We start from the raw sequence: 15,470 nt of genomic DNA, 5'->3' as shown, positions 1-15,470 counted from the left end.
TCAAGAACGACTTCTTAAAATTGACTCCTATCACATGACGTTGTATTTCTGCGTTTTGTTGACCAATTTATTAAATAAATAGATAAATCATTCTATATAACTTCCTTCATTAATGTAACTATTTACTAATTACCTCTAAAATTACACTTTACTGAAGTTTGATTAACTTTGTCATTCATTTGGCTATCAAAGATAATCTCTTATATATATCAAACGTTTCGTTCGGTTCTAGTTAAGCGCGCTCTACACTCGCGCGCGATTCTTGCTGTGAATTCACGCCGCGATTCGCGCCGTGCACTTCGCGTTTATATGTGTCTCTCCACACTCGCGAAACCTCGCAGTCTCGTTCGCGGCCTCAATGGATGACGACGTGATTGTTGCTGCGGTGACGCTCTGTGCTATATCGTATTACAATTACCTATGTATTAAAAATAAGACACAAATAAAAAATGTAAACGGTTTATTTATTTCACTTGAGCTTGCCCCACTATGAGTGGAATCCTTAACTTTCTTTCTATAGGTTCTATAACTGGACATAAGTGAGTCCTTTTTTTTTTAAATTCACCCACTGGAATATTTAAAATGTCACTTATCCGCGTCCAGGCATAGTGGGTCTTATTTTTATTTTTATGGTCCTTGTGTTTGGACTGCCAAAGTATTGGTTCGGATTGAAAACACTCGATAAATTTCAACTCAAGTTCATTATTCCATGCCTAGTACTCATTTAAAAAAAAAGAACGTTAGTAAGTACGCAATAATGCACAACTACTTGCGACGGCGTCTTCTCAGCTATTGCGAAAAACTGCGAGTGTAGTTGCGTTCGCGATCGCGCGCCGTGAACCAAGCGCGAACCTTTGTCGCGGGACAAAAAACCGACAACGAACGGGGAACGGCGCGAAGCGTGAACGTGAACGCGCGAAAGTCCGCGAAACCATCTACACACGCGTTTCGCGGCTTTCGCGCCGCGAGTGTAGAGCGCGCTTTATTAGAAACACACTGGAATTATTCTAATGCGAAAAAAATAGAAAAAAAAAACAATTAATTCAATATGGCTACAGATCATACGACGTGAGCTGTCAGCTGTAGTAATTTTTGTTTCTTTGTGTTTATTACGCCTCTAAAAATGTTATGATCATTACGTATACGCGAATATGGGTGCAAAAGACTCAAAACCTACTTTTATATCCTATGAAGATGCAGTGAAGCGAGGTGCGTGCTCAATATAAAGTTGGTGCAAGTGCGCTGTGGGATCTTGATAAATAACAGCTTATTTGTATCGTATTATTTGCAGTGTCTGATAGTGAATTGAGACGGATTCGCGAGGCGTTCAAGAGGTGCGCTGGAGTTAACGGCACGTCCTTGAGTTTGGAGGCGTTCGTCCATGAAGTGCTGTGTGACGGAGTGCCGTATGAGGTCGCTGAGTGGCTGTACCAGGCCTGCGGCGGCACCAAGCGGGGCATCGCCTTCAGGGAGCTGCTGTGCGGGATAGTAGTGTTGACCAAAGGGAACCTCGAAGAGAAAATTAAGTAAGAACCTTAACAAACTCACAAACATGTTGGTAAACATTGGGTAGCTCATACAATGGTCATTATTGTAGGTTTCTATGGACGCTGTATGTGAATAACCAAGGCGACAATGGAGTGTACATTTACAAGAGGGATTTTGCGCGATCACTGCACTTGGAGAACACATCTCTGCCAGTGACAGGGGCCCAGCGATCGGCAGAAGTGTTGCTCAGTCTGTTTGGTCCTGGCGAGAAGGTTACGTTTGAGCAGTTCAGATCATGGCTGCTCATACACAAGGACGCAACAGTGCTGTCCCGATGGCTCTTATCTGGTGGAGGGCATGTGATCCAAGATTTGGAGACACCCACATTTTACCAGAGTTTGGCTGGAGTGACACATCTAGAGGAAAGGGTAAGTTTCTTTTATTTCGTTCAAACATGTAGGTAGCTAGAACAAATTTTTGTTGAGCTTGTTTTATCTATTAACATAATGTCAGCAAATATTTGAGAGCATGGTTATTTGAGTGCAAATATGATCACTTTTGCAATGACATCCAGATTACCTTGTTAGGCAGTCAACATGTGCAAATAAGATATTTTTGTGTGTAAGCATTCCAGTATGATTCTGCTAAGAGAAATTTAAAGTTATTTTCTACTCTACTTATACTTTTTATATTCTATCAAATACCATTTAACATTTAACTGGTCATAAAACAATAGCAATTACTGGATATAGTATTTAATCTATATTTATAAAGTATATTGTTATCTCCATAACTTAGATCATAAATTTTATTATTTTTTTGCAAACACAGCTTATCTATTCAGTCTATGCTAGGCTGTATGAAGACATTGAATCTCTATTAAAGTATTGTGCTTACATAATTGTAAATGTATCTCAAGATTTTGAGAGTTCATTTTGCTTCTTTTTAACTAACTTCAAATAAAACTGGTGGTTCTTCATCGTTGCAACACATTCAAACACATTTATAGAAATCCAACAAGTGTTTATATTACCGTAAATCTGTACTTATCAAATTGATAATATCAATGTACTTATTAAGGTTAAGATAATTTAAAAGTTTTGAATTTAGTCCAAAGATAAATATTTTTACTAAAGTACTTCAAAAAACACATGATTGATTGACAGCCTCAGTTTTTTATCAGAAATAATTTAATTTAGGTATTTAGTTAGTACATTTCGTAATTTGTGGTAATTTAAAACAAAGGAAGCTTATTTTAATGTAAATAAAAACTGGTTCTGTTAAAACCAGGTATTTGAGGAAAACTCAAATATTCAGTCGCTGGATTCAAGGAAAATTCTTTATTAATTCTGTATGGGCAATAAATTTTCATAAGTTTGACTCACAAAGAATTCAAAATGCATCTTAGTGTTAATGGAATATCTAGGTAGTTCCCTTTATTCATTGATAATACATATCAAAAACATTATAGGGAAAAAAATATTTTTAAGTTTATGTTGTTTATGATTTAAAATTTTAGCTATCCACTATTATGCTATGTAGGAGTAGGACTTCCAGTAGATTGTGTATGATTTTGTATGCTAATTAAAATTTGAATGTAGGTTTCAAAAATACGCCTCTTATTCATTTGCTTAAGTGAATGTGTTAGTCAAACAGAGGCGTGAGGTCAAATAATATATTCCAGGTTTGTATCTAACAATGTCTTAACTATGCATTTTTCTTAGAATAAGTTAAATTCAAATTAACGAAGCATAAAATGACTTGGTGTTTACCCCAGTTACTAATCTGATCTAATAATTATGTATTGCTTCATTGTTACACTAATCTGTGTCACCTTATTCATTATCACTCACTTATCAAGCAGACCTTATGAAATGGACTGTGCATATCAACATACTGTTTACTTTTCTTTGTAATACCAGGCCTGTTCATCTCCGCGAGTTTACATCGAAAACAAAACACGCACGATTGCCCCCTACAAGAGTACTATTCGACAAGGCCTCACATACGAGCGAACATTGACTCACGCACGCGTATTCTTGTGTATGATGGAAAAAAATAAAGAAAATGGTGTACTAAATACTGTGCAGTATTTAACTGCCTAAATAATAATAAAAACACAGAATGTACTTTTTTAAGTTGCCTGAAGACACTGAGAGGTAAATAAGTAGTTAATATTATTCATGATAATTCATGCTAAATCATGTATTTCCTCCGCCATTTTCTGCAGATTGGCACCTCACGTCACATCATTTTACCGAAGTCAGCAAAGAGCATAAAAGAGTAAGAGACGGCACTCCATAGATATTTTTTGAGCTCACGCACACATATGCATTTTAGAGAACGACCCGCAAATCTTTACCAACCGCACAAACTACAGGCGGAGCTGGGTAGATCCGCCGATTTTATTCCGCGGGATTTATTTTACGTTTTTTGAAAAACTTAACAGGGATGCGTGCAAACTAGCTTAAACTGAAAGGTTAAGCAATAAGCTTTTTAGATCAGTGTGAGGCCCTTAGATTCAATCGTGATTTTAGAAGTAACAAGCGTCCAAATATTTTTTCACAAAATGGTAATGACGTTTTCCTAATGGTAATGATTTTATTAAAATGGTAATGATCTTATGTTAATGGTGATGACGAAATATATTTTATAGTAATACATTAAATTAAAATTACTTAAAAACTAAAATTTAAATATAATTGTTTAGCTAAACACCAATTTTATCTATGTTATTTTCCTAGCTAAGCACGTACCTATTAAAGAATGGGTTGGAAATAAAAATAAATGTATTCAATATTTTAATGAATTTATTGAATTTGGAACAATACGGACATTAGTTAAAATTTTTTTACGTTCCTAATATTATTCAGAATCAGAAAAAATATATATTTACGCCAATGAGGATTTTGATTGAAAAATATGCCTAGGTACTCTTACTTAGACTTACACAATAGTCAACATACAAGAAATGAATAAAAAAACGTCTTTTCGTAAACTAATAAAAAACCTTCTCATTTAAAAACAAAGCTTAAAGAACAATGGGACAAAACGTCCCCAGAACTGTAGCACTTTAATACCTACCTTGTATGATAGACCATGCTAATACCCGACCGATCTCTCTAGCTACAATCACGGCAAAGGTCCTTGACAGTGTGCTTGACTCTCTACTAGATAAATATTTAAAATCACATAATGCTCAATTCGGGTTTAAGCCTGGACTGTCGACCGAGAGCGCCATCCTTAGTCTTAAGCACACTGTCAGGTACTACACGGATCAGGGGACTTCCATTTACGCATGCTTCCTCGACCTCTCCAAGGCGTTCGATCTTGTGTCTTATGACATCCTTTGGGATAAGATGAGGAGGCAGGGCGTCCCGTCAGAAGTATCACAAATATTCCATTATTAGTATGCTAACCAGATTAACAGCGTAAGATGGGCTAACGTTTTTTCTGAGGAGTATGGGTTGCAGTGCGGGGTGAGACAGGGTGGGCTGACGTCTCCCAGGCTTTTCAACCTATACGTAAATGACCTCATTGTTGCCCTTAGCAGTATGCGTATCGGATGCTGGGTAGATGGTGTTTGTATCAACAACATAAGCTACGCTGATTATATGGTACTGCTGGCGCCAACAATGGGGGCTCTCAGAAAGATGGTGGGTGTGTGTGAAGCGTATGCTAAATGCCATGGCTTATTTGTATAATGTGAAGAAGAGCGAATACATGGTATTTAAGGCCGCCAGTAAATGTCCAAACGTGGTACCCGACCTCTTGCTGAATGGGGTAAAGTTAAACAGAGTCACTAAATTTAAATATCTCGGACACTACGTTACTGATGACCTTAAAGATCATGTTGATATCGAGAGGGAACGAAGGGCGCTGGCAGTAAGGTGTAATATGTTGGCTCGCAGGTTTGCCCGATGTAATGACCATGTCAAGATCACTCTGTTTAAAGCATACTGTCAGAGTCTATACACGGGAAACCTATGGACCACGTACTCGCAGAAATCGCTTGGCGTCCTTCGGGTCCAATATAACAACGGTTTCAGGGTGCTGTTGGGCTTGCCTCGCTTCTGCAGTGCTTCGGAAATGTTTGCTCAGTCGCATACTGACGGCTTCTTTGCTGTCCTATGCAAGAAGACTGCCTCGTTGCTCAGTAGGATACGGGCGAGCCCCAACAGTATCCTGAAGACCGTGGCGGAGAGGTACGACTCTCCTATTATCCGACATTTCCTTCGGCTACTTCTTACCGAACGGGTTGGATAATTAGTGGTATGTTATAATAAGTAAATTACTAACATAGTTGTATAAGGCACCCATTTACTAACCATGTGGATCATTGTTATCTTTAAATGAATAAATTAAATTGAATACTATAATTTTATTATATGACAGCTCAAGTGTGACATGTCTCAGAAAAGTTATATCAAAAATAAAAATTCATAAGCAACCCTGAAAAAATACATACAAAATCACTTTTGACCAACTTCAAAGGGCACGACAACTTCAGTGGCGGCGTAGCATGGGTTGGCACCCGGGGCATAGCACAGCACAGCATCCCCCGTCATAAGTCCTTAATGTAAGTAAGTTGGGTATACATATAGTGGGGAGGTAAGACACCCCAAAATGGTCTGGTGCACCCCCTCTTTTGGGTTACCGATTGAATGAATGAAAGGTGTTAGTTCGAATGAGCTATATGATACTAATCGCAACACCCCCCCCCCCCCCCCCCAATCATGGCATATCCTCGTTATACTAGCGCCAGTGAGTACTAATCTGCGTGACTTTTGTCACCCCCTGATGAGTGGCACCCGGGGCGGACCGCCCCCCCCTTACGCCGCTAGTGGCTGGACCCTACGACTGCTTAACCCTACGACCACTCGAACCCTCCGACAACTTGTACTTGTGACCCTGTGACAAGTCGAACACTGTGACACGTCAACCCCTGCGACTACTCTGAGCATTTATTGTAGATACAGTTCAGGCATTGATTGATGGAGCTAAATGGTTTACAATAAGTATCATAGTTGAATATTTTGGACTTGTCGTAGGGGTCGAGTTGTCCGGGTCAAGTTTTTGTAGGGTCGAGCTTCGTTTAAAGTAGGTTAAAATTAATTTAATCTTGTTATCGCAGGGGTCGAGTTGTCACAGGGGTCCAGTTGTCGAACTGTCGTAGGGAATCTACGACAGTTCGACCCCGATGACAACTATGATACTTATTGTAAACCATTTAGCTCCATCAATCAATGCCTGAACAGAATCTAGAATAAATGCTCAGAGTAGTCGCAGGGGTTGACGTGTCGCAGTGTTCGACTTGTCACAGGGGTCGAGTTGTAATAGAGATCGACTTGTCGCAAGGATCGAGGTGTCCAGGTCGAGTTTTCTTAACGCTCAAGCAGTCGTGATACCGTTTGAAGTAGGTCAAAAGTAATTTAATCAAGTTGTCGCAGGGTTTGAGTTGTCGCAGGGGTCGAGTTGTCACAGGAGTCGAATTGTCCCGGGGTCAAGCTGTCGTGATACCCATTGAAGTCGGTCAAAAGTGATTTTGTATGTATTTTTTCAGGGTTGCTTATGGATTCTTATTTTAGATATAACATTTTTCTGAGACATGCATGTCACACTTGAGCTGTCATATTATAATAAAATTATAGTATTATCATGTACTATCATATTATAAGGTAGGTATTAAAGTGCTACAGTTCTGGGGACGTTTTGTCCCATTGTTCTTTTAGGAAACCATTCATAGTCATCATTACCATATACAAAGTGTCATCACCATAAGCCTAAATGATATGGTAATGATGTTAATGGTAATGACGAAAACGATTTTAAAATTATATAAAAATAATTGTCACCACTATTGGGACACCTCAATATCGCCATTTTTTTATTGTAATCACATGCTACAAAGTGCTAATTATTAGAAAAATATCGATATATGAAACTTACCAAATCGCACAAAATGGGAATGACGCGAGCCGATGACAAACTGCGAGTGTCTCTCGTTTTCGGAGTTTAAAAAGTCTCGGAGCTGCGTAAATTTTACGTGCATTCTGTTCTGTTACGAGCAACGAATTGAAGAGTAGGACGCGCGGACACAAGCGGGGATAAGTCGCGTCGCGGCCACATTAAAGAACCTTTGATGCTGCCGCGATGGCTATGACGATTTCTCGTGACAATATTTCAATTCATGATTCCATTTTATTGGCTAATACGATTTCAATATAATTTTGTTATTTTGTCACGGTAAATATGTACATTTTAAATTTATAATCAAAATCTGGTCTGTGTATAGGTAAAGTAAAAAAAATTAAAAGACAACGGCAAAGGTCAGTATTTTTACTGTGATGGTAATGACGTTTAGTGCGTGTTTTCTTGATTATCGAAATAACTTGAAGTATTTAATCAATATGGATCATGGCGCCTTATGTGGAAACTTGTATGAATCGTTATTCAGAAGTTTAATTTACCAGAACTACAACAGTTTTTTTTTTATCGATCGGAACAAAAGTTTTTTACTGTTTCGCGGATTTACCCAGCTACCAACATAATGCCTTATTTTCTGACAGTATTAGTGACGTTCGTAATAACTTATCGATTATCGATACTTTGCTAGGGTTGTAATTGCATATCGATATCTAGTATAGGAACCTTCAATATTTTAATGATTACTATTTTTATTTTATACTATGTGTAAGTAAAACGAAGTTTTGTAACGTAAATTATTTATTTCGAAATAAAATAGGTATATTACAATAAGTATTGAACATGACATAGCAGTTGTAGGCATGAGGAATTATTGAAAATTATAACAAAGTACAGAAATGATAATTTTGTAAACTTTTATTTTCACAACTTTTTCTAAGAAAAAATAGGATTTTTATTTATAAACATCTTTAATTTTCTTATCAGCTGATCGAACCTCAGCCTCAAGATTACTTTTCAATGCTTTGTTGCTGTGCTTTTTTACTTTTGTCAGCAAAATTGTTTTCACTTTTTATGAAGCTGTCATTAATGATTTTACAACTTTTTCTTAGAAAAAGGTAACTTAATATTTTAAACATCTTATCATAAATTTCTTTATTATGTTGTTGACATTTAAACCAACTAAAATTACAATTTGTACTCAACATTAAGAAAATGAATTTTCCAACATTTTCCATATATATCTGGTCGGCAATATGGTCATGATAAAATTGTTTAGCTTCATTTACGGTGGTACATAATTGAATTGTTGGATAAACGAGACTTTTTTTATCATGCCACCATTCGCGAAGAGATATATATGCATACAAATCATTGTCAACAGGAGTTTTCACGCTCAAACACTCTTCACAAATTAAACAAGAACTGTTCTGTAATAGTTTGGCAGCTAAATACCCGCTTACATATACTACTGGTTGGTTTTCAAGGCTACACAAATTTTCAATGGGCTGTTCTAAGTTTTCAGGGTCCGGGATAGACAACACAGGATAAAATTCAGTGTCTGTGGAATCTTGAACATTAATTTTTATTTCTGTTGTTTTTAAATTAGTTTTTAAAATGTCTTTATATTCCAGCATATGTTTATTGTTGTCTGCTTCACAATTAGCACTTCTGCTATGAGGCACTTTCAGCCCAGTAACCATGCTTGTTTTAAGCGCTGCAGTAAAGTGCGTGATAGTGGGATTTCTATTGGTTACACTGTGTTGCCTAATGATTCCAAATAAGTTTTCCAGAGAGTCTTGGTTAAACTGTCTAAGGTTCATATATTTAAACCCTTCATTCTTTAACTTTTCCCAAATATCGTTTAAGGATTTGATAGATATTTGATATCCCTTTACGCATTTAACATTTTTTAGTATCGTGTTTTCTGCTGTTATAAATTTTATGGTTTTTAACTTATCAGTATAAAAGGTCCAAGACTCAATGTGATTACTTGATGTGGAAACATTTTCCCGGATCCCTTTCTTTACGTCATTTAAAGATGATGGACCATTTGTACAATCAAATAGTTTATCTAACTGTTCAATCACAAATGCTGTATCATTGCAATCAGAAACTTCTTTCCATGCCATCATTTTTAAAATAGCTGCCACGGTATTACTCAGAGCATGCGCAGCATACTTCACCCTCATCTTAGTTTTGAATGTTGGATTTACAATGGTACTACTCAGTTTTTTAAAATTTAAAAAATTTCTGTTGTGTTCTTCTGCAACTACCAAATGCCTCCATTGTGCAATTTTTCCATCGAAAGACATATTTCCACTTTTAAAGAAATTGTTTCGTAATGATTTGAACAAGTGAGGGATGTCATAGATTATAAAAATTTTGTCATTATTTACAGAGAAAAAGTTGCTATCTATGCCTTGTCCACAGTTTCTTTTTAACATGTTAAGAGCTCCTATATTTGTAGATCCCTGATCACAAACTGTTGTTAGAACCATAAATCCGATTTCTTTTAATTTTTTGATGATGTCCGATATAATTTTTGCCAGTTTTGCTGTTGATATTGTGCCTTCCACAAAATAGTGCGCAATATATTGTTTGTATTTATGTTTAGCACCCTGTATCATAAACACTAACGCATGGTCTGCAATTTTCTTTTCTCGCCCTCTCCATAATCCACGTAGCCATCCACTTTATCAGCAATTTCGTTATAAATTATCCGTTTCTTTAACGCCATCTCGTCAAATATTAACGAGCAATATTTATTTTCCTTTGGCATACTTGATGCTTTTGCCTCTAACATATCAATTATATTTTTATTTATACCAGGCTCCATTGGTATATTTTTTAAAATCCTTTGGAGCGTTTTAGTGCTTGGTAGCGTAAACAGCTTTTGCATATAGCGGTATGCTTTAGGGGACCGTTTAAATATAGCCAAAGCATATATTTTGTTGGCTAAAGTCCACCTTTTTCCTTGTGACTTTTTTTTGTTATTCTGCACTACATCCTTTACTAACGATGTCAGCACTTCCGAATCTAACTTGTCTAAATTCACTCTTGACTTCGCTATATTCCTTATTGTTTTTTTTGCATTTTGTAACTGTCGCCAAAGCCTCTTCTCTTTAATTGTAAATGTTGATGAAGTGTCTGTAATAAAAACATTTCCATTAGTAAAAAAAACAACATTAAAGCAAATTGAATTGAATATTGGTTAATTAATCAGCAATTTTACTTAGTTTTTTAAATTAGGATGTTTTATCTTACCTTTCATTTCAATGTTTTTCTTAGGTCTTTTATAACTGTGGACTAATATTTCTGCCTGTGCATCTTGATGGCAAATGTTTTTATCATCTGAAATATTATAAATATGCAAATTAGTTTAAAATTTATTTTGTTGTTTTATGAAACATATTATTTCCAAATCAATCAATCATTATCAAGTTTTAAAAAAATGCAAAGACAGGATAATGATAGCTCTTCTCATAAAATATGAAGCGTGGGCCCACCTTCAATAACAATGACATAATATTAAATTAAAGGCATTTAGAGGTTTTAATGTTCTGCATTCTGGATGCGGTCTGCGGGTATGTCAAGACAATCTGTAAGTGGTCGTGATAAGGCAATCAGTCACGTGTGCTTTGCGTTCTTTGTTCGTATCCGCACGGTCAAATAGCATTAATATAAAATGTACAGAAACCTAGAATGTTGTACATATAAGTTCATTTTGACCTGACTGCAGACTGCAGAACGCATCCAGGGTGGCATTCTTTAGTTTGAGGGAAGGCATATTTTAGAAGGTAAATAATTAGTTTGTACACTTACCATGAGTAATGGGTTTATAGGTCATATGTTCTGGTGCATTGGAAGTAGAAGGAAGAGGTTCAAAAGTTGTTTTCGCAGAAATACCAGAATCTGGTATATCCACAGCTCCCAAACATGTTGAATTTAGTTGTTTGGTTGTAGTTGTAAGGGGAACTGAAAGCAGATAATGAAATGTGAATTGGGTAATAAAATGTCATGTTCTTACCCAACTTTAGGGTACAATCAGTCTAGTACATGTCTTGCTCACATTAAAAATTACTAGCTTATAAATATTATTAAACTAGCTGACCTGGCTAATTAATGTAGATTGCCTAAAATTTTTCAAATTGGTCCGGTACTTTTTTTGAAGAATTTGTATTACACAAATTACTAAAGTCCCTCTAACTCAACACACATTCTAAGCTAAATTGTGTTACGAGTGGGTTTACTACAATATTCAAGCTGTGGGGTTCTAACCCGCACTTTAGGCTATCTTGGCTTCGAGTTACGGAGCCGATCAAATACAAACAAACAATTAAATATTTCCTTTTTATATTATTAGTATAATTTTAGATAAACATACCTCGTTCAACTGGATTTGACTTCTTTGGAATGCAATATGAATGATCATAAAGAACTGTAACAAAGTATAGATATAATTAATAATTGAAATTATATATTATTTATTGATAAGCATACAACACATGTTTGTGGTTACAAAGAAAGAACCTTGTTAAATTGCATTCGGTTGGTTTGTTTTGGAAACCAAAGAAAATTAATTAAGACATCTAAATAATTCAGAAAAATTGATAGTAAATTAAATTTAAAAAAAATAATTGAAGTCATCATCATACCTGTCTTGAGGTTTTCTTTATTGGAATCTTTTACATGAAGAGGAAACTCTGTCAAAACTTCATCTGGCAAGATGGGATTGCTCAATTCCAGTGTTGGAATAGCTGAGTTCTTCAGCCGAGTTCCTTTGGCATTGAAGGATTCAGGAGTGAAGTGCCCACCACAAACAAACTTCAGTTGGTGTAACTTTTCAATAGGTACATATGCTAAGTCTTCTATGCCAGCATTTTTAACCCACATTCGACAACTGAAATAAGAAATACCTATTAGAAAAGAAAAAGAATAACAAACTGAAATTTATTCATCAACTAATTTCTTTTACTATTGTTATGCAATTCATTTACAGAGTATGAAACAAAATACTGAAATTAAAAATTGGTTATGGTTATTTACTGTATGATTAAAAATATTAATCCCAGCCTTTAAGTTTACACAATCAGTAAAATTATCTTGTAATAAATGAGTGTTATTAGAAACTTACCGGTCAGAATCCAGAGGAAACCTACTCAAAAGTAAGGGTGATCCACCACGACTTCGCCTCTTATTACAAATAACGCACTTCTTGTTGTTTCTACTCTCCATTATCAGTAGAAGCCTAAAATGAAATAGGTATTAATTAAACAAAGCCTATAATTTCTCTCCAACCAGTGTCAATGCCCTGGTTCATGCATTTACCAGTTTTGAAAGTACATTTACATTTTCATCACATAGGGTTGTTTTTAATGAATAATAGATTTGTAATAGATCTAATATTTCAAGTAAGTAGATAACATACCCATTAAACAGAAAAGTAAATAAGAGTTTAAACTTCTGTAGAAGTTGAAACACAGCTTATTTAAAAGAGTCTCTATCTCACAAAAAACATAACACTGAACAGCAAACTTTATCACGCCCGATACGGAGGAACTTAATCAACTCAACGTAAACGACAGAAAAGTTTATTTACAGTAATATTGCACCAAATCTGAGAAAATAACTTCACACGAATCAATTCGCCGGTTAAAAACTCAAACTCAATTGACAGACATTTTTTTTCATTTGTCAAACTAACAATACTACCAACATAAGGACACTAACAATTATTTTTAGTATGGTGGTATTGATCCGCGGGTTCCCCTGCTGTAGTGAAATCAATCCAAAATGCACTTTATTGCTTAAGGGATAAGGTTGTATATCAATTGCTACATATAGAGACTAGTTTTTGAATGAGAAGTGTCTACCCACTGGAAGTCAGCCCTATAGCTTCGGCGCAGTACCGATCACTGACGTTTTTCAACAAAACTTCTGACAAACTTGCTTGACTCTTGAGACAAGCTAAATTACACCATATTGTTAATGACATTGAGCATACATTTTTTTAAATACCTTCGCGAAGTAAAACTTCTGTACGTAGTACTTATTATTATTCTGTGGTAATAGGGGAGAGGGGGGCAGCTTTGAACAATTTTCATACTTTATTAAATATCTTCCAAATTTGAACGATTTCATTAATTTTTTCTTCCTAGATAGAGGTCATGGTTATCACACAACTAAATAATGATGTTCTTCTTAATTATTCATGAACGCTTATTAAGATATTTAGATTTTTGCACAGACCTGTAAACGTTCAAAACTGCCCCGTAGTCGCGGCAGCCTTGAACACGCCTGGGGCAGTTTTGAATTAGTATTTTTTTCAATGAAATAAAACTGAATATTTATGAATGTGTATTTTTAAAATAATTAATAAACAAAATTTTAAATGATCAGTGTCATTTGGGATCAATTTAACATGTTTATTTTATTTTACATCACTCTGTACAAAGTAACACAAAACTTAGGGATATTATTAAAAAAAAAGTAAATATAAGATATATCAATTAACTAAATACTAATAAACTTTTTGTTTAATGACACATTAAAGACAAAACTCCATAATTTAAAAAATATCAATCAACTACTAAAACTAGCTTTTGCCCGGACTTCACCCAGCTTGAAACTTTATCTGTCACAGTAAAGCAATCTGCTTATTTTTTATGTAAAAACCTTCTACGAAGTATTAGAAAACTTAAGGTTTCATAATACCACTTAAAAAAGAAAATTTATAAAGTTCAAAGGTGCCCCAACCATTTCGTTCGAAGCTGCCCCATGGGTATATTTCCAGAAAAAAACACAAATTTAATAACGGAACATACTTTTATATCGCAATTTCTTATCAAATCTTCATTGAAACTCTTTAAACTTCCATATAGTAAACAAACCACTCACTATTTTATAAAACTACGTCCACAAAATCCTTAGAACCAAAATAAAAAAGTGCGAAATTGGCAGTCAAAAACAAAAAACCACTTTTGCCGGTTAACCTACAGTTAGATATTAAAAATGAGATGTGACGGCTATGCGCATCAGTGCTGGCAATATAAATTATGATTTATACCATTGTAGCATAAACCAGTGATTTTTAAATTCATTTGTTCTAAGCTGCCCCTGTCCAAAGCTGCCCCCCTCTCCCCTACCTACTACAGAAGTCTGAATATGGAGATTTCGTGGGTTTTGACTCCTTATCTTCAAGGAGATACGTCAGTGCGCTAAATGGCGCGTGCGCAAATGCGAAACGAACTAATTGATTCAATCTTAGTTAAGTGCGCGTTCATGCACTCGAACTTGAAGATGAGCTCAGTGGGGCAAAATTATCCACTCTTTGCAATCTTGTTGTGCCGCTGTTATTCATTCCAGCCACAGACCACGATTCCAGCCCAGTTGTTATATGTTTTTTTGTTTTTAAAGATTACTAGCTTTCCGCCCGCGGCTTCGCCCGCGTGGAATTTTGTCTGTCACAGAAAAACAATATCGCGCGCATATTTGCTCACCGTTTAGACCTACCCTGGACTACGACAAACATTTTAAAACCAAAATCAGCCCAATCGGCCCAGCCGTTCTCGAGTTTTAATCAGACTAACGAACATCAATTCATTTTTATTTATATAGATAGATTAGCAATTTGTATTGCCCAAATTACTAATAGTCCCATAAGCCCCTCGTGTTAAGCTAAATAAGCTTGTGTTACGAGTGGGCTCACCACAATAGTCAAGCGGCGGTGGGATTCGAACCCGCGTTCCTCGGATCTCGAGTCGGCCACTCCGACCCCTTCACCGTTCGGCTATCGTGGCTATTGATATTCGTCTTCTTCCTATGGGTGGTTATTGGCAAGTAACCCCCAAAGACTTATTCTTGTTCTGAAACATATTATCAGGTGTTAACAACGAACGTCCAATCCAACTCCACTTATCTAAATCTAAGAGGATTTCCTTTTTGATCAGTTTTGGTGCATGACTGCGCAGTTCTGATGTCCTAATAAACAAAAACTCGTTGCCTACCTCATTGTTATGCTACTTATGCTACCCACTTGTTACTAGCAAAGATAA

The 15,470-nt window shown here is 35.9% G+C and overlaps 1 protein-coding gene across 1 annotated transcript in view; it reads left to right on the top strand.

Annotated features, from left to right (window-relative positions):
• Positions 1–1,059: 1,059 nt before the first annotated feature.
• Positions 1,060–15,470, top strand: part of LOC135082501 (ubiquitin carboxyl-terminal hydrolase 32) — a 98,976-nt gene continuing 84,565 nt past the window's right edge. Inside the window, exons 1-3 of the mRNA XM_063977299.1 lie at positions 1,060–1,209; positions 1,292–1,526; positions 1,598–1,916. Of these exons, the coding sequence (XP_063833369.1) occupies positions 1,152–1,209; positions 1,292–1,526; positions 1,598–1,916 (612 nt within the window). The 5' untranslated portion in view covers positions 1,060–1,151. The remainder of the gene's footprint in view (positions 1,210–1,291; positions 1,527–1,597; positions 1,917–15,470) is intronic.

The sequence above is a fragment of the Ostrinia nubilalis genome, chromosome 21, assembly GCF_963855985.1.
Source record: "Ostrinia nubilalis chromosome 21, ilOstNubi1.1, whole genome shotgun sequence".
Lineage (NCBI taxonomy): Eukaryota > Metazoa > Arthropoda > Insecta > Lepidoptera > Crambidae > Ostrinia > Ostrinia nubilalis.
This window is presented reverse-complemented; position numbering and strand designations above follow the sequence as displayed.